At 41.4% G+C, this 24,004-nt stretch overlaps 1 protein-coding gene across 2 annotated transcripts; it reads right to left on the bottom strand.

Moving 5' to 3' along the window:
* Window positions 1-44: 44 nt before the first annotated feature.
* LOC308319388 (occludin) lies at window positions 45-22,432 on the bottom strand. Of its 2 annotated transcripts, XM_080769439.1 has the most exons (10): window positions 22,204-22,432; window positions 16,658-17,283; window positions 15,878-16,069; window positions 13,796-13,963; window positions 7,234-7,403; window positions 5,219-5,371; window positions 4,580-4,798; window positions 3,587-3,758; window positions 2,475-2,516; window positions 45-2,090 (listed from the first exon to the last, which is right to left on the bottom strand). In XM_080769439.1, exons 2-10 carry the CDS (start codon window positions 17,261-17,263, stop codon window positions 1,989-1,991), a joined length of 1,824 nt encoding a protein of 607 aa, XP_080625565.1. In that variant the 5' UTR covers window positions 17,264-17,283; window positions 22,204-22,432; the 3' UTR covers window positions 45-1,988. The 2 variants fall into 2 exon arrangements, with proteins under 2 accessions (XP_080625565.1, XP_080625566.1); XM_080769440.1 differs by lacking the exon at window positions 5,219-5,371.
* Window positions 22,433-24,004: the final 1,572 nt, after the last annotated feature.

The raw sequence follows: 24,004 nt of genomic DNA, 5'->3' as shown, positions 1-24,004 counted from the left end.
AATAGCTAAAGGGACAGAAAACATAGGGCTAACTCACAGCCAGGTAACATTTAGACAATTAGAGATGTTTATTACTCAGTGAATATCAATACCTTTTAGACATCATACGTCCTGGAAGTACTCAGTTACAAAACATGTAATTTACAACAGCATCAAAGAAAACAAATTTATATAAAAAAATAAATGACTCACAAAAGGTTTGCAAAATGACAATGTTCTTCACAGACTTGTCAGTGCCTCATAAACAAATACAATTGCATGACAAATCAAAACAGGTGTAAATAATCTTAGAACTTCTGCCAGTAACACTTTGCACATGGAGTGGATAATTCACCTCTTATACCACACATGAAATCAGCAGATAATCATTTTCACAACTAGAAGGAATCAAATCAATCACATTGTGCTTAAGCCTAATTTATGTCATTGTGTGACTGTGTCGCTCACCAAAAATGACTAGTTAAAAGACTGTTATTTGTTATTTGTGGCATGTGACACATTCACATGTGAAGAAGGAAAATGCACATCCCAGTTTCAGAATACAGTGCTGGACCCAAAAAAGTGGAATGTCCGCACACAATATAGTTCTGCTCCCCGTCTTTTTTATTTCAACGCCCCTCCGGGCTAGCCCGGAGGGCGGACATTCCACTTTCATGTGACACATTCATACAATAGTATGAATTTAGGCTTCAGAAATAGTGAGATGATATATACACATACAGAAATGTTTCCCATTCTGTTGGAGGCAAATGAGACAAATATTGTTAAGAAATAAACTGTTACTTTATGATTTGCATAGCATCAGTGCATAGTCAATGATCGCTGAGGGGGGGAATCATAATACCTACTATCAATCCCTACTAGTATGTACAAATAACAATATCAAGTCCATGTTTATAGACCTAACAACTGAGCATAAAATGTATTCGTAGCTTTTGTTCCTCTGGGTCCTGTGTTACATTAAAGCACAAATCAAACCCTATTAAACTTAAACGTATTACATATGAACAGGACTGCTGTGACACTGATATCAAAACTATATACAACATATCTCAGTGACTAGTCCAGTACAACCCCTTCTTGTTTTAACTACAACCAAGATAAGCAGTAAAAAGTCACACAATGGAACATAATGTATGCAGTACATAATAGAACCATGGCCTAAAAAATTGACATAATTGACAGGAATGTTTTAGATGAGAGAACAATCAAGTGTTTGGGACCTACGTAATATTTCTGTGGTTAATAGTTTGTGTTTTTGAAAGCAAACAGATGCAACAACTAATCTCACTGGTTTCTACGTGCTCTGATAATGTTTCGGATCTTATCTAAGGAGATAAAGCAAATTAAAGTCTCCAATCTAGAGCGCAAACAGTGTAGAAAACACCTGATACTGTTATCACAGGTGACCAAAGGTCAGCTGACTTTCAAATAACCTTTCTTCCACGATGACCAGTGCCTCTGACGACCGACAACCAGTAGCACTTCAATACAAGACTACAATGAAATGTCCCTTTTAGTGAAATGGCAGTGTTGCTGTGGAAGTGGGAATAGTGGACGGTGGGAACATTTGCATCCATACAAGCCTATTCGGTCGGGTGAGGGAACAATAAGTAGTGAGATATTATCAGACCTGGTAAATGATTAGTCAGCTGCACATTATATCAGAGAGAGAGAGAGAGAGAGAGAGAGAGAGAGAGAGAGAAATACAAGCTTATAACATTATCATTAATGTCCGTTGCCTGGAATGTGTGTGTCCATGCATTTGCATTTGCATGCATGCGTGCGTGCGTGCGTGCGTGCGTGCGTGCGTGCGTATCTCCAGTGTGTGTAAGGCAACTTTGGTCTCAGCGTTTTGCACAGTCTCTGCTGCAATTATGAGCATAGTCTTTGTATTTGGGCCATGTTGTCAAGGAGTTTCTTTACGTGTGTGTTGTGGTGTGTAGACCCCAACAGGGTTGGCCGAGTAGCGCAGAGAACTAGTGACTTTATGAGTGGGTCCTGTCGTAGTCCTTGACCACGCGCTTGAGGTGGAACAACTTGTGTCTCAACCTGCGGCACTTCTGCTTCTTAGCCTGGTAATCTGAGGTCTAGATAGTAGCGAGAGAATTGGTCAGTGGTGAGTGTCAATCAAGTAAAGGACACTTACCGTGTCCATTCTTACGTTTTACATTAAAGGAACACTGTACTGTACTGTACTGTACTGTACTGTACTGTACTGTACTGTACTGTACTGTACTGTACTGTACTGTACTGTACTGTACTGTGTACTGCAGTGCATCCCAACTCTCCTGCCAAACATGGAATATTACGCTACATACTGAATATACATTTTCTGATTTCAAGTCTTAAAACTGGATTTCTTACAGCTTTATTTTTATTATTATTCAAACAACAGGGCCAGTAATGGTTTATGGTATGGCAGCATAAGAGCATTACTCTAGTCAGGTGGCTTATAAGAAAATATCACTCACCCGCTTCAGGTCCTTCAATCGATTATAGTCCTCTGCCGCAACCTGCAATATAAAAAGAGTAAAAACTCAGGTGAGAAAACAGGGCTCTAACCATGCCTTTGAACTTTCTCTGGGATACTTTGTCATGGTTTGAATTTGTCTCCGATTTAGTTGTTGTCAATTCCCCTTATGTGTGTATTCTCCCAGTCTCTACCAATAATTACTGGAGTTGGGTGTTGGATTAAGAGCGTCTGCTAAATGCCTAGATGGTAAATCGATCTCGCTGTCTCCCAGACAACCACGTCTCATCCGATGGGCACTTCTTTTCACCTGACAGTGAGGAGTTTCACTAGGAGATAATGTGTATGGAGGAATTGCCATGCTTTTTGTTCTTTCTTAATGAAAATCGCTCTGGATTAAGAGCGTCTGCTAAATGCCTAAATTGTAAATTGAAAATTGAGGAACACGCTATCCCTCCCAGCTGAACAGGCTGGGAGGCCTGAGACTAACCTGAAGTAGTCCCTTGTGCAACGACAGAGAACATGCACCTTCCCCTGCCGAACACAGCCAATTGTGTAAATTGGAGTGCCCAGCCAAGCCGGAGGCACTGTAGAGGATTTACCCCTGCACCACCCGGATGCCCATTTAAATGCCATGTTATGCGTTTCCATGCTTTATGAAAAAAGCACATTGAATTGCCTTCGTCTATCTATGACCTCCCATGCAGAACACGGCAATTGTGTTTGTTGGAGCAACCGGCCAAGCTGGAGGCACTGAATTGAATTGAATAGAATCCCAGTCTCCACAGCGGTGGGCAGGATGCCTTTTCTTTTGTGTGTGTGTGTGTGTGGGGGGGGGGGGGGGGGGGGGATTATTTCGGCATGTCTTTGACAGTGATAGAGACGGGAAAGGTGGGCAGACAGCTACCGGGAGTTGAACTGGGGACATACCGAAGAAGCGCCTATGTGGTGTGCACCATAACCATTAACAAGGCGGTTGGATTTCCCCTTTCAAATGCCTTTCATGTGTTTGTATGCCTTATTTAAAGCACTTGGAATTGTCTTAATATATGGAAAGTGCTATCCAAATGATCTTGCCTTGCCTAGTTAAGCATTTCATGCAGTAAATCTGACCTGGTATTTGGCAGAGTTGTCATCCAGAGTGTCCAATTGTCGACTGAGTTTGTTTAGCTGATCATTAATGTCGTCCATCTCAGCACACAGGTGCTTGTAGTCTCTCAGGTCTGCATCGAACTCCCTCTTATATTCGTGGCGTTGTGTGTCAGTCACTATGTCTGGGTAGGTACTGAAGACAGATAGAGGGAGCAACAGGACAGATGGAAGTAGACATGGCAGAAGAAGGAAAAGAAAGTGAGAAACAAAAACGTGGAAAAAGAGAGAAGACTACAAGGTCAGAAGCCAAATTTTACGGGCCACTGATCACTTGAATTCATGTTTCTGCATAAGTAAACTTTACTTGACCCCCTATAGTGCATAGGCCAAGGAGGTATGAGTACTCCCTTGCAAGGGCAGAAAGTGGCTTGTTCGGATAAAAAATGTCTCACAAAGGGAAGTGCAGTTGCTTTCGCATAAACTACAGTGACCTGTATACCTCTGTATACTCATACAGTACCTTTGGCCCAATTCTCTCATTATTTCAGAGTACAAACCCATGTGGAATGGCATGCCTTAGGGGATTAGTCTCTCTACTGGACGGAGCAAGGTCCAAGCACACCACTAACTTGGACATGGATGTGAGTGTAAAGGCGCACGTGTGTGTGTGAGAGAGAGAGTACACATGCATACATGTGTTCATGTTGTAGTATGAAGTATGACATTATGCATTCATGTTTCCAACCATACTGTGCATGTGCCTTAGTGAGCACTTTATTGAGTGTTACTGAGTTACTGATTTATTTTATTTATTAGAAATGTCACTGTAGGATAAGCCCCTTGAGATGCAGCTTGTTTTTGAGAGGGTTTATGTACATCAGAGATGTTGGACACTGTTCTGAAAGTGCTATACACCCACCTTGTCTGTGTCTTGTGAAATCATCCTCGCTGATTCACAATTTCACATGTCCTGTACTGTACCAATATCCATATGTAGTAAACTTAATTTCTTACTTCTCCCACTCGTCCGGGTCAAGCTCATTGCCAGTCTCCCCTCCTGTGGTGTACTCTGTTTCATACTGAGACTCATCCAGCTCTGGGTTACGCCTATGCCTCTTCCCCCTATTGGCTGAGGGCTTGCGGACCCCTGCTGTCTCTTCTGATGGGCTGGAGCTGGTTCCCCCACCATGGGATGGCTCCTCTGATGGATAACTCATGGGCTTCTCGGAATATCTGAGGCACGACAATAGATGCAAGTAAGTTATTATAGAGCAAACCTTCTCAGGCATTAATTGTACACTAGAATATAGGATGGCAGAAATTCATGGTTCTTGCCCCAGCCCCAGGCAGCATGACCAGATAACTGTTTCACAACTGTGGAAAAAAGCTGAAGCTGTCTCTTGTCTAAGAAGATAAGCAATACTTACAGTAAGTGCATACTTAAATGTTTGCTTCTGAAATCACCTGAACCTTCTACATGGATAGACATACACTTGGGTCTAAATGTTTCCATTGAGGTCTTATTCAATACAGCAATATAGCATAAAAGATAACACCAAAATACAATATTAAAAATATAAAACACTATATGACAGTACAGAGTGAAAAAAGGGGTGGGAGTGAACACCATTCTAAAGGAGAAGTGATATTTACCTCCCCCTTTGGCCTGTTTTGAAGGAAGCCGGTGATCCACATTTGTTTAGGGATGGTGTCAGGGCATTCCACACTTTGGTGGCAGTGTTGTAGAAGGAGAATTTACCCATGATTGTTCTATAGGTGGGTGTTACCCCATCGTTGTCAATCCCTCTAAAAAGAATATTTGTAACGGAAGCAGAGCTTGAATCAAGACACAAATTGGCTACAATTTGTTTTAGGCTGTTAGAGAGTTGTTTCTTTACTTAAGTGTTGCTATCTTCTTGTCAATTCAGGTGAGGTATCAGGTGAGGTATGAGCAAAGGAAAGTTCTGTAGGATTAGTGGCATTATCCTTGACAGATTATGAAGTAATGAAGCAAGTTAAAAAAAAGCAGCTTTACCAAAATTACATTGTGACCCAAAACCTTTCAGAATTATGTAATAGGAGCCAAAGGCTTTAAGTCAAAGTCTCAACAAGAGCCATTGAGTCACTACACAGTCAAATCTGGAGTGTTCATTTAACTCTGAGTGTCACATTTATACTAAATGTAGGGTTAGGGTTTAGTCTCAGAGTTATATGAACACTTTAGATTTTGCTGTGTAATGATTTTGCTGTGTAATGAATAACTCCCACCCTACAATTTCATAAACACTGCACCATGGAGGGCACACCACACCGCCAATTATGATTCTACCCTTTTTGAACCAGGAGCACTGAGATCAAGATATTTTGTTTCTAACAATGTAAGCATAATGAAATATAGGGAAAGGTATTTGTCAAAGTATAATTAAATTTTAAACCACCCATCTATGTTTTAAATCTGTTGGTACAATCAGATAAGCCATTAGTTATTTGTAAATTATGTGCTTTTTTGAAGAGTCCTTCCTTTGTTGTGTAACATTTGTTGTACTTTAACGAATACCAAAACGCTCGCCCCAAAACAAAGTCTCCCAGGGCGCAAATTCGGATGCCTGAACCTAATCTTATTCCCAAATAAAATGGAGCCAAAACCTAAACCTTAACCTCAGTAAAACTATGTCTAATCCTAAACCTATTTTTGAGGGGCACTATCTCCTCCAATGTTCCTTCAGAAATGACGTCATGTGGCAGCCACGTCTATGGGCTTTTATGCCCTAAAAAAACAGTGTTTTGGGGTGAGATTTCCGGTTACCCTTTATGCCATGTTCTATCGATTTGTTTTTATTGTATGTTCTCTGTGTGCTCCATACCATGTGATCATGGTCTTAACTCACAATAAATAAATAAATAAGTAAGTAGGTAAATTAAATTAATTAAGTAGGCCTATAAGAAAAAAGGAATTTCCTTCATAAAGCTAAGAGCAAACCTGTCCCATTTTGGACATTTGCAGAGATTTATAAAGGAATCTGAGCCTCTGGCTAAGGTACAGCATGTTATTAATATGTGAAAGACCATGTTAAGTCAACAAGGGAACACATGTCAGTTCCTTTGCTTTATGAAAAGAAGACTCGCTCTCTGTTAAACTGTAAAACAACTAATCATTTCTACCATTATCTTCAATATTTGTAAGGCAGGGCTGTAAGACTTTAGTAAGACATACAGTACTGCGGTCAGGTCTTGAGTATAACAATGCAAACAAAAACCTTGAGAATTCATGTCAAGCCTTGGTGAAAAGCAATTCTAATGCTTCCTGTTCTTAAAGCAATCCGTGATTGTAAGAACGAGGGAAGGGAAAGTCCCAATAAATGAAGATGTGTCACATTATCACATACTGTGTATACTTTAAGGTGATCAGGGTGTATTCATAGAGAGTATTGATATAATGCTTGTGTGGACATTTACACTGGCAGTTGAAAATCTCTTATTTCAGAATTATAAATTAGGCTTGTTGTGTGTTTGGAGCCTGCTTCTTTTATGTTACTTCAACATCAAGACAAAAAAAAGAATAGGCCTACACCTACAGTATATCTCATTAGATGGAATTTCCTTGGCAATAAGTATCTAAACTCTGAGTGAGCTAGGAACAGAAGTAAGCTTTGGTATGATTCACCCACACGTTGTTGTTGTTGTAGGTGTCTCCGGTGAGGGAGCTGCTGTCCATCTTGGCTGGGGGGTGGTAAGAGATGACACTGTTAGCGGAGGCGTTGAGCTGCCCGCCTGCCTTCTCCGACAGCACCAGGGTGGGGGCGTCCTGCGTGCTGTGGCTTTCCTCCACATTGTTCACCTAAAAGGGGTCAGGAAGTACGGAGGGAAGAGGGTCAGCAAAAACAAACAAACGGCCTTAACAAATAACAAGAACAGACACAGGGGCCACCTGCAGACCAATTTTCATGCTGACTTTCTGTTAAAGAAAGCCCTTTTATTTTTTGCCATTTAAATGACATTAACGTACAGGTCCGCTATGCACTTTTAATGGACCATGCAGGAGTTTTCTGAGGACTTTCTGAGGACTTTCTGAGTGAGCAATAGGGCATGTAATTGGACAGCACAGACAAAGTCTTCAATTAATTGTGGATTACCTGCTTGGTTCACTAGGTTCCGAAGAATCCAAAGACTAATAAACAACAGAAAATAAACTCTAAAATCACCCATGACAAACCAGAACCCATGAGACTCATTTGTCTTTCCATTAAAGAATTCTTGTTTATCGAAACGGTTTGTGTTTTCTTGAGGGGCGCTAGCCCCTATATAAACAGCTATAGTGTAGATTCTGTCTGAGCACAAACATTAAATGCCATTGACAATACATGGAGAATGTGTCTGAGCAAATCAGTTGGGTATGTTGGTGGCCAACCTTGGCCAATAAGGGACCACCATTCTTGATGTACATTGATTAGAGCGCCCCTCACTTCACAGGGGTGTGATTTTTCTTTTTCATTTTGTCAGTCCACTGATTCTTTGATACCGTCATAGTCAACTCAAGATGAACCCTTAACCTAAATTGATAAATATATTGTGCATATTATATAGTGCCTATATCCAAAACACTTGTGCATTACACTCACACATTCACACACACATTCACACACCGATGACAGAGGAAACCATGCAAGTGACCAACCTGCTCATCGGGAGCAGTGTCGAGAGCAGTGTCTTGCTCAAGGACACTTCGACAGCAACACAGGAGGAGCCCGGGGTCAAACCATCTGGTTCCCAAGCGGCTGCTCTACTTGTGTATTTGGTGGACAAAACACAAAACGTATATTGCACATTTGTACACCTGCAATGGATGTGCTTCTCCTTTCCCTTTCCTTCCTACCATCAAACAAATGGGAAAAGCCCCCCAAAACGCCTTAATCTATATCTCCTATTCCTTCCTGTGTGCGGGGGGAGGTTGTGTAAGGCATTTTACACAATGAATGCCTTGGGGTCGAACAACACATGCCTTCCCCAGTGGCCCTGGTCAATCTGTTAACTGTACTGTGTGACATGTCCTGTGCAAGAAATACAACAAAGACACTTGGGAGGGTGGGAGAGTGCTGTAAATTTAACCAAAGGATGTCGGAAAAAAACTCACAGCTTATGTCAGAAACACCCAATTAGCTAAAAAAAATAACAGCTTACCCTCATGCTTACAAGTGAGAATTTAGTGTTCATACTAGGGAGCAACCAAATCTATGAAGCGACCAAGGGTGGCCAGACAGCTACACTGCTGCTGCGTCGCCGTTGAAGGGTTGCTCAAGCCATACTACATAAATGAAAAGGGTAGGGCACAGGGAACAGAACTGGTTTCCAGCTAGAATAAAAATGTCTTCCTTAAAGAACAGACCAAGAATTGTGGGGAGAGAGAAGGGATGTCGAAATGATGAAACAAAAACATATGTTTGATTGACACTTGACTGTGTCATGGGAGCACTGAAAAAGGCCAGCTAAAAGTAATATTATATAATATGTAATATATTAGTCTTGATTCCAAGTAATAAGTAATATAATATTGTAACTTTTTCTAAGGAGTAATAAGCGATACGTAACATATTACTCTCCTAAGTAATATTGCCCAACACTGCCCAAGTAATATTGCATTACTGTGAGCAACGTCCCCCGTACCCCCAAAGAACAACAACAATCAAAATGGGAGTGGTTGGATAGGTGGGACCCTTCCAGCAGCTGCAGGAAAACTACAAGACATCCAAGAATCCCAACAATGCCCTACCTCTCTCTGCATGCAGCACAGTGGTCGCTGGGCCGTGAGCAGACCAAAGTAAGTAAGTAAGCAGGGTAAGAATGTGTGAGGCCCTTGGACCTGTGGCAGAGCATGGGGTGTGACAAAGGAGGTAAGAACAGCAGGAAGGTATAGATGTGTATAGGGAACAGTAGACAGAGATACACTTGGAATAATAAAAGAGAAAGGGAAAGCAGATGGGAATGGGAGAAGAGGGGAAGGAGACATACGTATAGCAGCATGATGGAGAACCGTCCGTAGGGAGAGGTAGAGCAGAAGGAACTGAGTAATATAAACTTAAAGCACAGAGCGAGTAAAGGGAGAGGTCGCATACTGTAATGTTGCAATTAATCAGGAATGTTGGCAAGTAAAACAAAGATTTCAGTCGGCTACTAAAATTCTACTTCTGAAACTGTAGCTACAAATCAGTCTTTAGTTGCCACTATAGTAAATAGATAATGTTATTACAGAAATGAGGATGCCACTTGTGCAATTGCATTTGCAATACAAATGAGAATTTGTGTTATTGGGCGGCAGTAATTGACAGATTGATTGCAGTGAAACAATTTCAAATAGCTCCTTACACTATTCATCCCTGGTCAACAACACAACTCATCTGCCAAGCACCAAATCAGAACAGTCCCTCCCAACAGAAAATAAACCATTCATGGATTAACAGGGAAAAAAGCATTAAATCTCTGCATGTAGACCGCGCTCAGCAATGTTTGTGTCATCATATTTTAACTTATGTAATACCAATCAACCAAATCATTCTGAACTATTCTCTCTCTATTTCCCACATAACGACAACATGCACTTGTATATTTATTATTTACTGACATACAGCTCAATCCATGTCTGAGTAACCAGTCCAACAGAGTCATAATTCTACATCTGTGGATCTCTTGAATACTACCAACAGGCGAGCAAACCCTCCATCAGCAGACCCTGGTGACATCATTCTGCAGACACAATGCAGCCAGCCTGGGCATTCTGAATGAAGCTAGTGTCCTAACTAGGACTAACCCAGTGTGAGGTCAGTGTGAGGTCACCAAAGAGACAACCCTCCCAATGGTCAGCGAGCAACGGCAGAGATGGGTTCCAATTTTAAACACAGACAACCCTAAAATGGCTGTGATTACAGGAACCATGTACTGTAAGCAAAGTGCTAGGCATGGTACACCTCACCCGAGTCTGATAACACAAACAACCATTCCTCCATTATTAGATGATGCCAGTCTTACTGTAGGATTCACTGGGTTGGGCTAGCCTCATCCACACCCCTCCTCCCTGACACCACGCTGCCTGCTGTGTTGTACACCCCTCCTCCATGACACCACGCTGCCTGCTGTGTACACGTACGGTATGATGCCATGCTGTATAGGGCAGGCAATGACAACCTCGCACTCCAACCACAAACACACAGCTAAACATAGCATGACTCCACTGCACGGCTAAACACCATGACAACCTTTTGTTTTAATGCGGCAACCACTTGGAATGACCTACAACTTAAATCAGTTCTCCCATAGCATAGCCTACAGCTAATTTAAATCTTTCATTAATTCCCACAAGTTTCTGCAACTGCTTTTAAACTTGTGTTGTATCACACGGTAGGGAAATGTTTCTGTTTTGTTTTGTTTTCATCGTTGAGGTCTTTTGAGAATAAACAAAAGTTAGAATTGAATTGAACATGCCTGTATAGGTCTTTGTTCCCTTTTTTCTCGAGCAGTTTACAGTATTTATGTGTTTTTTTCATGTTTGTTTGTACAGTGTTTGTGTTTTTATTTTGCTATTGTTTATATTGTATTTTTGTTCAGAAGTTTTATAAAAATCTAAGTGACAAAAAAGAAAGCACAGGGGGGGTGAGTAGCCTGTCTGTCTAGTGTTGCATTTGTGAACTTGAGAATTTGTTTGAAAGTAATTACTAAAAGGGGATGGAGTTGGGGGTATCGATATTTATAGTGGATAGTGAAGATGGACAGGAAACAGGGAGAGACACAGCAAAGGTTGTCGGGCTGCATTAGAGCCTATGTGGTATGCGCTTGGACCTATGTTTTGGATTTTATCTGAATTCTGGGAATCCCAGTTCCAAAAGACAATGGAACTTCCAGGGGTGCCGCCAAAACAACTAAAATGCAGTGTGACTTTAAATACTTTTGGGATGTTGTTGTTCCTCTCCCCCCTTGTTAATAATTAGCCCCATATGTGCCCTCTCTCTACGCAAGGAAGTTTCCGCAAGGAACGTTTCTTATCCTTACCACACCATTAATCCAAAACGTGTAGGGCCCATGTAGGTTTACACTAATTCAACCTTAACATCGGCCAATAAAATCCAACTCGCCATTTGAACTGAGTCTTTACGTCCCGTATTTTGTCAGTCGCTTCCATGTTTATCAAGGAAGTGTGCGTGTACGCGTGCATGTCGAGTGAACTGAAGTCAGTTGGAAATTTTCAACCAGGGGAGGCGCCGGGGAGGCGCTAAAGCTTTTCAACTTCCTTCAACTTCAACTGACAAAAGACGGGACGTAAAGGCTCAGTTCAAATGGCGAGTTGGATTTTCTTGGCCGATGTTAAGGTTGAATTAGTGTAAACCTACATGGGCCCTACACGTTTTGGATTAATGGTGTGGTAAGGATAAGAAACGCTCCTTGCGGAAACTTGCGCCTCATCTCGGAGCTACAGAATGAGCGTAGGGAGAGGGCACATATGGGGCTAGTTAATAATGTGCCTTTTATGGCAGCTAACTAACTTCAACTAAGCTCATTAGGTGTTCTTATACATTAGTGTACCCATATGACTCACTGTGGGTCCCACAATGAAACACGTGTCATCATCTGAATGTATCGAGGCAGGTCCTTATGATAGGATACAAAACCATGAGACTGACACACTGTTGATGTTTAAATCTCACAGGCAGCTCCCTAGAAACCACCTGCCTACCTCCGGTCCTCATTGTTGGTTAATGATTACGTAGGGTGAAACCAGCTAGTAGTGCTAGAACAAACAATCACCGACTGCTATCAGCACTGACCCTGAGCAACGTGACAGACACAGCCTAAGTTATGTTTATTACGTCTATAAGGATAGACACTATAAACTTGCGCTAAAATACATACTGTGTAGGACAGGTCATGCAATAATAGCAAAAACAGGGCAATCCACAAGCTCACTATACCTAACGTCACAATGTGAGCCATTGTGAGTTTGTGGATCTGCTATTTTCACACAAAAGAAAGTGTCACCTACAGTTGTGTTGTATTTAGAGCAGTGTAGTATTTTCATTTCCATTACACAGTATAATCATTGTACTATAGCATGTCATTATACTATAATGCCATGCTCACAATAGAGACGCCAGGTTAAAGGTGGTTAAAGCTCGGAAATGTGGACTGGAGTGGACAATATTTTGAGTCGATGATGCTCTGATTTCAATGTTGATTGATCCTAGTGTTTAGGACACTAGGATCTGGTCATAACCTCTACATTGTCAAAGTGTTCATACTAGAGATAGACAGAGATACCACAATGTTGCAAAACATTTGAGATCATTTCTTGCTAATCAACATACAGTAAATACAATGCTGATGCAGATATGATAGGATGGGCAGAGCTGTTGCTGACCAGTGTGCAGTGCACTTCTTTTGTCCTATCGTGTGGTTGCGCGCACGCGCACACACACACACACACACACACACACACACACACACACACACACACACACACACACACACACACACACACACACACACACACACACACACACACACACACACACACACCTACTCCAACACCTAACACCAACATCATTACTCCAAAGCATGTCATGTTTTCAATGTTTCATCCTTGATAACTTATCCTAAAAGCTATAGGTAAGATGACACTCCTTGTGGACTTTCAACTCATGAAGACAAATGATGAAAAACTTACGAGTGCATTAAACTGCCCAAGAACATTACAAAGTCTATCCGGAAGTATACTAAAGCGGTGAAAATCGTTTTGCACACAAGGCTACGCACTCAGCTATGGCCGCCCTTCACTACGTTGACTTAGTGGTCTGTACCTTCACAAGCACCTGACTATATTCTGGGATGATTCATCAAGCCTTTGCTAACTTCCAATTTCCAAACAAGTGGCAGGTAATTTCTCAAACAGACAAAAATCACAGTTATACAGACAGCGAGTACTCCAGCTGAAACAACCATTCAGTCTAAAGTTCAATATACTGTAAAATGGTAGTCAACTATTTCATGATCATGTAATGAAATTGGTTATTTAATTTCATTGTCTTTTTCCTAGGCTGGATTAATGTAGGAACAAACTCTCTAAAAACAGGCTAAAACGTCAAAATCCATATCAGATAGTAAGTCAAAAAATAAATAAATAAATCTGATTTTGCTTTTTACTGTAAATCCTCTGATTGAATTGGTATGCAGTGTCCATCTGTCTCTTACCCACTCCTCCACATTTCTACCCTCGGGGGCTAGTCCGCCTGCCAGAGGAGGATCCCAGTAGATGTTGGGTTTCCCATAGCGCCAGATCTTCCCCCGTGTTTTATAGGCGTAGAAAGCTGCCACAGCCAAGGCAATGACAACCAGGAATCCACACACCATGGCAACACCCTAGAAGAGCGAAATCACACAACGTTCTGGAAGGTTCTCAAGTAGATAAACTGAAGAAAAAAAGAACACATAGCATGTCCTACTCTACTGTACCTGCTTTATCTCTTCTACATTGTCTTAGTAGGAGAAAGAATATGTTGTAGCAGTATAAACATTATATCAGTAACACTGACATGTATCCCAAATGTAGCAAGATCACTCAGAAAAACAGATATCTTCTAGAATAGGTACACTTGCCCATTCTAGATATTTTGAGACTAAAGCAATTTTTCTAAAATGTACCTCACGTCACCAGGCTTTCCACCGCAGAGAAAAGCCTGTTATGCGTTCCAAACTGCCCCATTTGATCCGGTTTCGAAAAAAGGAAAAATAATTGTGGCGTCACATTGTTTTTGTTTCCCACATAATGCGACTCAATATAGTTTAGTCTTGTTAGTTACGCCACGGGGTAGAAAAAAAGATGGACATACTAAATGATTATTATACTAAAAGCAACGAAACAATTCTACCGAACTAAATACAGGTGCCCGGTACCGGAGGTTCCGGTCGTGTGTCGACGTAAAGTTATTTCAACTCTGACCAGAACATAAAATGGTATTGATCCCAGGCTAGTCAAAAATAATGTAACTATTTAAGCCCTTGAAGAATATTGGATCTCATAATTATACTGTGTTGCAAGGCCTTAGTCAATTGTGTAAATTTACATACAGTAGACCTTTGGGTGAACAGCTGCTAGAGAGGGGTGTCGGTCTCTTCAGGAGTAGCTAGGAGTCTAATTCCGTTGTATGTTAATTAGGGGTCTGTGTTGGCCTGAGTTGATCAATGGACTTTGCTACTAGAATTTTCCTATAGATATGAGAGATATGTGATATTATTGTTAGACTCTGGCGTGGAATGTGTATCTACTTGGATCACCAGTGTGTGATGTTGGTCAGACGTAAATCCGAGAGTGGTTTAGCTGGCATTGTGTATTTAACATTGGACAGCAGAGTTTAGTCGTAAACCACGTAGGTTATTGCGTATCAAAAAAGTGCTCTTGTAAAAGGGAGCTGAAAGCGGCATATGTATTGTTTAATGTCTGTTAACTGTACTAATCATTTTTCCATTATTCATATACGTATGGATGTCTGAAAACCATGTTGGGGGAATTCTGTACTGTAATGCGGTTATTTTTTGGTTTCTTGAATGTATTGTCTAAGCTAAGGGTCAAGGGGGGTGTAAGATAATTATGGTTCCATATTTTTAGATGATCATCTTTTGATGATCAAGGGGGGAATATGAAGAATATTGGATCTCATAATTATACTGTGTTGCAAGGCCTTAGTCAATTGTGTAAATTTACATACAGTAGACCTTTGGGTGAACAGCTGCTAGAGAGGGGTGTCGGTCTCTTCAGGAGTAGCTAGGAGTCTAATTCCGTTGTATGTTAATTAGGGGTCTGTGTTGGCCTGAGTTGATCAATGGACTTTGCTACTAATAGATATGCACCATGTCGATCCCCTTGACCAAATGTGGAGTGTTTAAAAGGTGGCTTCAATGCTATCATTTTAGTCAGTCGAGGCGCGAGCCTTGTGGGAGACGTGAGCCATGCATCTCTGCATGGCTGGCGTGAGTGAGTCTCTATGCTGTTGTTGCTGTATGCTGTACTCCGTTTGAATAAACACCATGGAATTTCTCTTCGTCTGCTGCGTGCACATTTCTCCTCTGTATGGTATATTATATACATCACCCTCTAACAAATAGGGGAAATAGCCGACATACAATCTCAGAAGAATGCAATGCTGACATGCCCAGACTGAACTGCCAGGTTGAAAGTGTTTAAATGTGTAACAGCTTGTTATTTTCTCATTATAATCCACATGACCATTATTTTAACCAAGGAAACAATAATTTGAATGCGGACATGAAACCAACCTCTTGCGGGTCCACAAAGCAGTAGTGGTAGAGGTACTGGTTGTACGAAGGGAAGCCTCCCATTCCTCCCATCTGGGAATACTGGGTCTGGTACAGGTTCTGACACATCATGAGCATGGGGTTGTACATCATATTAGAGGAGCTCTGGGCCATAGGGTTCACCCCGACAATGTACACAATGTTTATGATACCCTGCAAGAAAAGTGAAGGGGATTTAAGGATATGATTAGTTTATACTGTATCTACTGATGGTGAAAACAATTTGTCTCAAATCTGTTAAGGTTGATATCATCCCCAAAACAGTTAAAACTGTACATTAGTGTTATTGTATGCATTACTATACTGACAATGTAATGGTGTGAACTTGCTAAAGCAGTGGTTCTCAACTAGGTCCGAGGACCACCAGTGGTCCTTGAGGGGGTTCCAGATAGTCCCCAGCTAAAGGCTGGAGAGTTGGGAACCAAATGGACCATTATAGATCTTTAACTCTTGAGTTAAATTATTATTATCTGCATTACGCTGAGGATGTAGAAGAATTGTTATTTTGTTCAATATATATATATTCAATGTTTGCCTGTTATCTTTCCTATGGTACCAACATCAATACAGCATGGAGATGTGCACACATTCTTTAGTTTTGGGTCTGCAAGGCTAAATCTCATCAAATGGTGGTCTGTGGCTCAAATGCAGAATAAATAATGGGCCTTTATATGAAAAGGGTTGAAAACCATTGTGCTAAAGAAAGAGCACACGTACAGTACAGCCTCCCCTCTGTCATACCTGCAGGAAGGCCATGATGATGGACATTACCATGACCGCCAGGTAGAACTTCCTGCTGCGGAACGTGTTGGTTTTGGAGAAGCTGGCAATGAAGAAGCCTAAAGCCACGATGAAGTTAATGGCCGCCAAGGCAATCATAGCTGTTTTGGCAGAGTATGGCGTTAGGGAGCCACCACCATATCCCCCGTAGCCGCCACCACCGTATCCCCCGTAGCCTCCCCCGTAGCCTCCTCCGTATCCCGACCCATAACTGCCCCCCATGTAACCACCAGTGCCATAGCCCCCGCCGCCATAGGATCCCATGCCCATCCCGTATCCATACTGCATGTCCCACATCAGAGTGGAGGCCACACAGGCAAATATTCCCACGCACAGCACAATTATCGCAGCCATCATAGCCTTGATGATCCCGGGGGGCGACCGCCACTTGTAGAAGTGCTGCGGTGGTTTGTCTTCGATGTAGTAGGATCCTGGCGGAGGCGGATATGGGTCATACTGGCTCTGTGGGGCCTGGAAGCTCCCTGGTGGGCCGAAGCCATTGTGAGATGGAGAGGTATAGGGCGGACTGTAGACAGGTGGGCTATCATAGCGCTGCTTCTCGAACATCGCTCGCTGATGTCAGGAGGCTAAAGTAAACAGAAATACAGAGACAATGTGTCAGTGCTGGGTACAAAGTGTGATAGCAAAATGTACAGTACTGCCCTCCCTGTAAAGAGTAACTTCCAATCTGTTTTGCAGCCCTGCTATGAGTAATGTCATGAGGTGAGATATGAGGAAAAACAAGGGTGTGACACACAAAACCTCATTGAAAAGGTCTTGTGAACTGAATAGTGTTAATGATTTCCTATTTCATAAGCAGGTCTTTTTTTGCAATAGCCATAATATACTGCACTTCCCTGTGTGACCCATTTTCATTTGTTTGTCTGTCATGCAGTAAATTAGGTTATTACACAAAGAACAGAAACTTCACATCCCATCATGTCATAAAGCCAACCAAGTCCGGTTTGCCACAATGGCGGAAGGAAAGAAAAACTTCAGAAGAGTGACCTTAGCTCCAAGTTCTTTGAACCAGTAAAGTCAGAAGCAGTGTGGACTGTGGAGACATCCGTACCAGGAGTCAGTGTGCAACCAAGCAACAATACTGCCCTTCTTGCAGCTTTGTGTGCTGTGGGAGTCTCTCTCGTGGCCACATATTGTACAGCCAGGCTTTGAACTATTTTGACCTAATTATTTGAAAACCTTAGTTTTGCTTTCATCACACAGACATCTGACAGTAGTGACACTACTACAGTGGACTAAACAGACTTTCAAATTGCAGGGTGAAAACGGACAGGATTAAGTGCAATTCACACTGAGCACTAACTATAACTATATCATTCACTGTTGTATTTTTTATAGTCGATGTGAACTCTACCATCCACTTTTTAAAACAATATTTCTATAATTATAGTGCTTGCTCAGTGTGAATGGCCTTTTAATTAAACAGTTAAAGATGACATCTAAAAGCTACATGTAGGCATCCCTATCTAATTCACTCTACAACAGAGGAAATTCTTGACTACCATTATCAAGTATACCTTGTCAAAATATTAACACACTGTCTTTAACTCACGGATAAGTACGCAGTAAGTACGTAAACCAGTATCCGGCAGCTGTTATCAGGTTCTCTGACTTGTACCTCTTATCAACAATGCATGGTACGCTCCCAGTATCACCAAAACCCAAGCACATTATGTGCTTGGGTTATATAATACTCGCTCATTGACTTTCTACTACATCTACTGGCTTGGCTTCCCTGTGTCACCGAAGGCATCCACCTCATTAGTCTAGGTATAGGACCTGGCTAAGATATGCACTTTATTTAGCGGAGAATATCTCAACTGTTCTTGACTAATAAGACCCCAGCGAACAACTTAAAAACTGTGAGATATTTCCTATCCGGGACGAGATAACCAAAAGTCACCACGCCCTTTTAAAAATAACTGCTACTTAAAACATGGCTCTATCTTCTAAACTGTTACAGATACAGATATTCTGAGTTCCTGAAAATGTTCAGAATACACATGTTTGAACACTCAATAGAGCATATAAGTGGTCATCTTTCCATAAGTTAATGGCAGGGTGGAAACTAGACACAATTTGCCATCCAAACAGACAAAGTCTAATCTAAATCTAATTGTAATAAATCAAATGAAGTCAAACTCACCAAAATTGCAGCTGTACAAAAAGCTTAAATGATCTTCTTTCTATATCTGCAAAGTATTTGTTTCATAAAAATCCACCGCAGACATGCTATGAGCTACTTTATATCAATAACTTCCTTGCAGATTATTTTTTGAAAGTTTGGAAGCGCTGACTTTCAGTAAAGCAACATCCTGCTCCTGCATTATGTGCAGATTCAGGTGGTATGCAGGGCTGTTGAGTGATTATCCAACGAACACTTCCAAACTCCATAACTTTGAAAGAAATGCAAGGAATTTCTTGACATAAAGTAGCTCATAGCATGTCTACGGTGGCGTTTTATGAAACAAGCACTTTGCAAATAGAAAGAGGATAATTCAAGCTTTTCGTACAGCTGCAATGTATGGTGAGTTTGACTTAATTAAATACAATTAGGACTTTGTCTGTTTTGATGTATGGGCTGTCAATGGCAAATTGCGGCTATAGTTTTCACCCTGCCATTAACTTATGGAAAGATGACCACTGTGTACATATGGTCTATTGAGTATTCTGAACATTTTGAGCATGTCAGAACATCATAGCACACAACAGTTTAGTAGATACAGGAGAGCCATGTTTTAAGTAGTGGTTATTTTTAAAGGGGCGTGGTCATTTTCGGGTATTTCGTCCCGGATAGAGAATTTCTCGTTGTTTGCTGGGGTCATATTAGTCAAGAACAGTTGAGATATTCTCCACTAAATGAAGTGCATACATATCATTCACCAATGATCCTATTGAAGCACTTAAATTGGACTATATTGGAGGTGGTGGTGTCCAAGGCCCCTGGCCTAGACTGTCCCTGGCACTGCCCACCGTCTACAGTTCTGGGGGTAGGTGCAATAACTCTCCTCTCTAAATGACCCTTTGGTACACACTGCAGTGGGGGTCTCGCCTCAGAGCCTCCAGGCCAGACAACTCCCCCCTCATTCCGTCCCTCATTCCTTCATATCCTTCCATCCCCTGTACTCCCCTCGCTCCCTTGTTCCCCTCCCTCCCCCACTAACTTCTTGCCTTTGTTTCAGGAGCAGGAGGCAGAAAAAGTCAAGCCTGCTCGTCGCAGGAACAGTGTTGCCATGGATTCGAGCAAGGGGAAAAAAAATTGGGGCACTGGCCAGAGAGGATCACACAAGAGCCCCTCTGTTGGTGCTGCTGAGCCTTGTAGTGAGAGAGGGAGAGAGAGAGAGAGAGAGAGAGAGAGAGAGAGAGAGAGAGAGAGAGAGAGAGAGAGAGAGAGAGAGAGAGGGCAAGCCAGACAGGTAGAGAGAGGTATAATTTGTGTGCGAGTGTCAGGTGCAGGCCACTAACTGGGGAGATTCCTTCATTGTTATCATCAGGCTATATCTGCCTTATTATCTTTATTATTGAGAGGTGCTAACCGCTCCAACCTGTGACTTTGTGTGTATGTGTGTCTATTAGTCTGTAGCAGCATGGTTATTGTTGTTACTACATGGGTGTGTACTGTGTACATGCGTGTATGTGTGTATTAGTCGGTAGCAGCACGGTTATTGTGGTTACTGGGTGTGTACATGGGTGTATGTGTATATTAGTCGGTAGCAGCACGGTTATTGTGGTTACTGGGTGTGTACATGGGTGTACGTGTGTATTAGTCGGTAGCAGCATGGTTGCTGTGGTTACTGCGTCTACACATTATTATACACATCATCATGATAAAAGACAATAATGCAGACAACCATCTTATGTGGATCTGCCGCTGTGCTGCAAACTTTTTCACCTTATGTCTAAACTCATGTAGGCTAGCTGATAAAGAGTAGCTGATAAACATCTTTTTAAAAAAATCACACTTGTGTGAAGTGAGGGGCGCTCTTATCATACATGTATGTATCCCTGCAGACCGTGTCTGCCTTCTGAATCAGCCTGATCAGCTACAAGTGGTACAGGTGCTCCCCCATGGCCAATCAGAATACATAAACATACATCATTACGTATGTGGATGACTTAACCAATTTGAGTTTCAAACTTATTATGTTAACATTGGCACATTTCGGGGCGCATGTGTGGCGCCCAAATTGGCGCTGTGATTGGCTGGAAGGTGTGCCATTCTGCACCGTGATTGGCTAAGCATTGGGTGGGGCCACAGGGGGCCACCTGTTAGAAGTGTCAGATACTGGGGGGAGAGACCGAAAGTGTCATATCTCCTATATACAGGTTTAATGTTTGTTTTTCCCTAGACAAACATTAAAAACGCCATTTACAATGAACAGAGTTTAATGTTTGTTTTGTCCTCGATGTTGTAAGATGATAAGAGAGCCCCTCACTTCACACGGGTGTGATATTTCTAATAGGTAATACTACTAATACTACTGTAGTAGTACTACTACTACTACTACTACTACTACTACTACTACTACTACTACTACTACTACTGTAGTGTATAGACTGTGTATTACTACTGTAGTAGTAGTAGGCCTACTACTCTCTGTAGTATAGTAGTAGTAGTATTAAGCAGCAGACTCTGTCATGAGTAACAAAGTGGTTGTTCTCTGAAGTTTGGCCGACAAACAGCATTTTCTAGCTGGGCAGTCTGCAGGGTCAGGTCAAACACCCACTGGTCCCAAACGTCTCTGCCTGTCGTGTGCTACAACACAGAAACACCCACTGGTCCCAAACACTCTGCCTGTCGTGTGCTACAACACAGAAACTCAATCATCTGCTGAATTCCAACGCTGCAGTCACATGTCTCACATCTGTCAAAAACAATTATGCCCCATGATGCCTTGTAGGCAGTGTCCAGCCTCCCAAGACACCCAGACCTCATCCTGGTATATATGCCTGGACTTTTTTTTTTTTAATTATTATTTTAATAACGATAGGCCTATGCCTATTTAAAACAAGCTAATACAAAAAAGTATCTTAATAAAGAATAGCTATAGGCCTATACATAATACATTAGCCTATTGGCCCAAACTGCAGGTGTATGATCGATCCGGGAATTCAAATCACTATTAAATATTTGAGTACCGACTACTGAGTAGCCTACTCGATGAAGTTACTTAGGAATGAATGGATATCCTAAAATCCAATAATCCAATAATCCAATAATCACCGTCGATGAAATGCAAAAGACAAATTGAAAACGACGGAAAGAGGGAAACGACAAGTTGTCGGCTATTGATTTTCTTAAATACATTTCCAGTGTCTGGGAAAAACATTCTACGTACCGATTACCGAAAAAGCAACTCAATTTGAGCAAACATCAAAAAAATATGCGGGCCTATACTCTTTATTTTCATATTCAATTACGCAATTTTATTTAGGCCTAAACAGTTTTAAACTTTGTGGTTGGTCAACCACTGAGTCTTACGTACCTGAAAGAAGGTTGGAAGCAAAACTAACAGATTACCCGGCAAGATCTTATATATTCTTCGTTTCGAGTTTGGCAGAAATAAATAAACGTCTTGGTTTCTGACAGAAATAGAAAAAACGGTCTAACTCTAACTAATTTCTCACTTTAAGACAGTCAGGCTCTTTATCTAAGATATATGCTTTAAAGTCGTAGTAAAAGTTCCACTTCCAGAGTCCCGTCCTACGCACGGAGACAACGGTTCTCACTGAGCTCTGAACAAGTGCTTTGTTCCGCTCGTCAACACACGCTGGATGGACGACGACGATGATGATGATGATGATGATGATGATGATGATGATGATGATGATGATGATGATGATGACTATAGCAGTCCTACGCATGCACTGATTCTGAAGAAGGTGAACACTGCCTTACGTATAGGTATAGGCTGGCTCTGAATAACTGGATGACAATATAAACTATAACCCGTTACCTTATAGCGGCAATAATTAAGGTAGCCTACATTAGCTATGCACAAATAAATAAGAAGAAACATTGACAAATTGTCTTTACAAAATGTATGTTTGTTGAGGCCAGTCTTCAATGTTTAGGCACAGGCGCCCTCATCTGGGTTAATTCAGAAATAACATGAAAAAGAAACAGGCTACAAAATAAGGGATTAATCTTTTTAGAAGCTGAATTCCATTTCTGATGAATCAACTTTAAATCCCCTGTCTAAAAGATTGGAATACGTTTTATTTGTTTATTTAAAAATAATAAATCTACAGGCCTATAGCTCTAGCCTAGCCAAGTCCTAAAAGTAATTAATTGATACTTCACAGTAGTAGGCTAGCCTACACGCACGCACGCACGCACGTACATATTTTCATTGACCACGCAATTAATGGTTTTGTCCTTTTTCTACACACCTCTTTGCCGCATAGCAAGCTCAAATAGACCGTTGTGTGCTTAATTTACTCATAGGGATGTTAAAAAGTCAAATATTTGTGCCCCCCATAGCCTATATGGTCTATAGTAGCCAGAATGTGAACCCGGACATGTTGAGTAGGCCTACACCAACGTTTTATGTTAGACATTTTTAGTACGGGTCCCCAGCATGTAGAAACTGCCGGATGCTAACTTGCATATGTTGAGCAATTTTCATAATTGGCATAATATGTGACCATAGTACTATTAACAACCTATGGAAGGCAAAATATTCAAAATTTCATCATGCTTTATCTAGCATGTGATGTGTCAAACTAGGGTTTTTTCCATGATGCTGAATCCATTCCAAGCATTAGTTTAGCAAAAAAATTGGGCTTAAAATGCCATGCCCACTTGCCCAAATGTGCTGACATCATCACATATATGACGGCATTGGCCGTTTTTAGCCCAATGGGTGTTTTTTTTTGCAAAACTAATGTTTGAATAGCAAACTAGACTAGCAAACTAGACTAGCAAACTAGAATATAGAAAACTAGACTAGCAAACTAGACTAGCAAACTAGACTAGCAAACTAGTATAGAAAACTAGAATAGAAAACTAGACTAGCAAACTAGACTAGCAAACTAGAATAGCAAACTAGACTAGCAAACTAGAATAGCTATACTCATTATCTTCTTGACTGCCCCGTTATAAACGATGGATTCCTGCATCACTCCATTGATATGTTTTGTTTTCTCGTTTTGTGTTTTGTTATGTTGTTTTTGTTCTTTTTTGTCTTGTTCCTGTTATAACCCCATCGCTGCGTCATGTGAAACGGAACAATGCATGTCTTGGCACATATATACGTTTCTCATGGGTTAACCCATTTTTGGCGG

This window comes from Protomyctophum bolini (genome assembly GCF_963924005.1).
Source record: "Protomyctophum bolini genome assembly, chromosome: 8".
Taxonomy (NCBI): Eukaryota; Metazoa; Chordata; class Actinopteri; order Myctophiformes; family Myctophidae; genus Protomyctophum; species Protomyctophum bolini.
This window is presented reverse-complemented; position numbering and strand designations above follow the sequence as displayed.

What these genes read in the sequence shown, in the direction of transcription:
- LOC308319388 (XM_080769439.1), bottom strand. Translation starts at nt 17,263, where the DNA reads ATGTTCGAGAAGCAGCGCTATGATAGCCCACCTGTCTACAGTCCGCCC. An exon ending in GCTTTGTGGACCCGCAAGAG is followed by an intron (nt 13,964 to 15,877) that starts GTTGGTTTCATG and finishes TCGCTCTTCTAG; the next exon opens with GGTGTTGCCATGGTGTGTGG. An exon ending in GTAGAAATGTGGAGGAGTGG is followed by an intron (nt 7,404 to 13,795) that starts GTAAGAGACAGA and finishes GACCCCTTTTAG; the next exon opens with GTGAACAATGTGGAGGAAAG.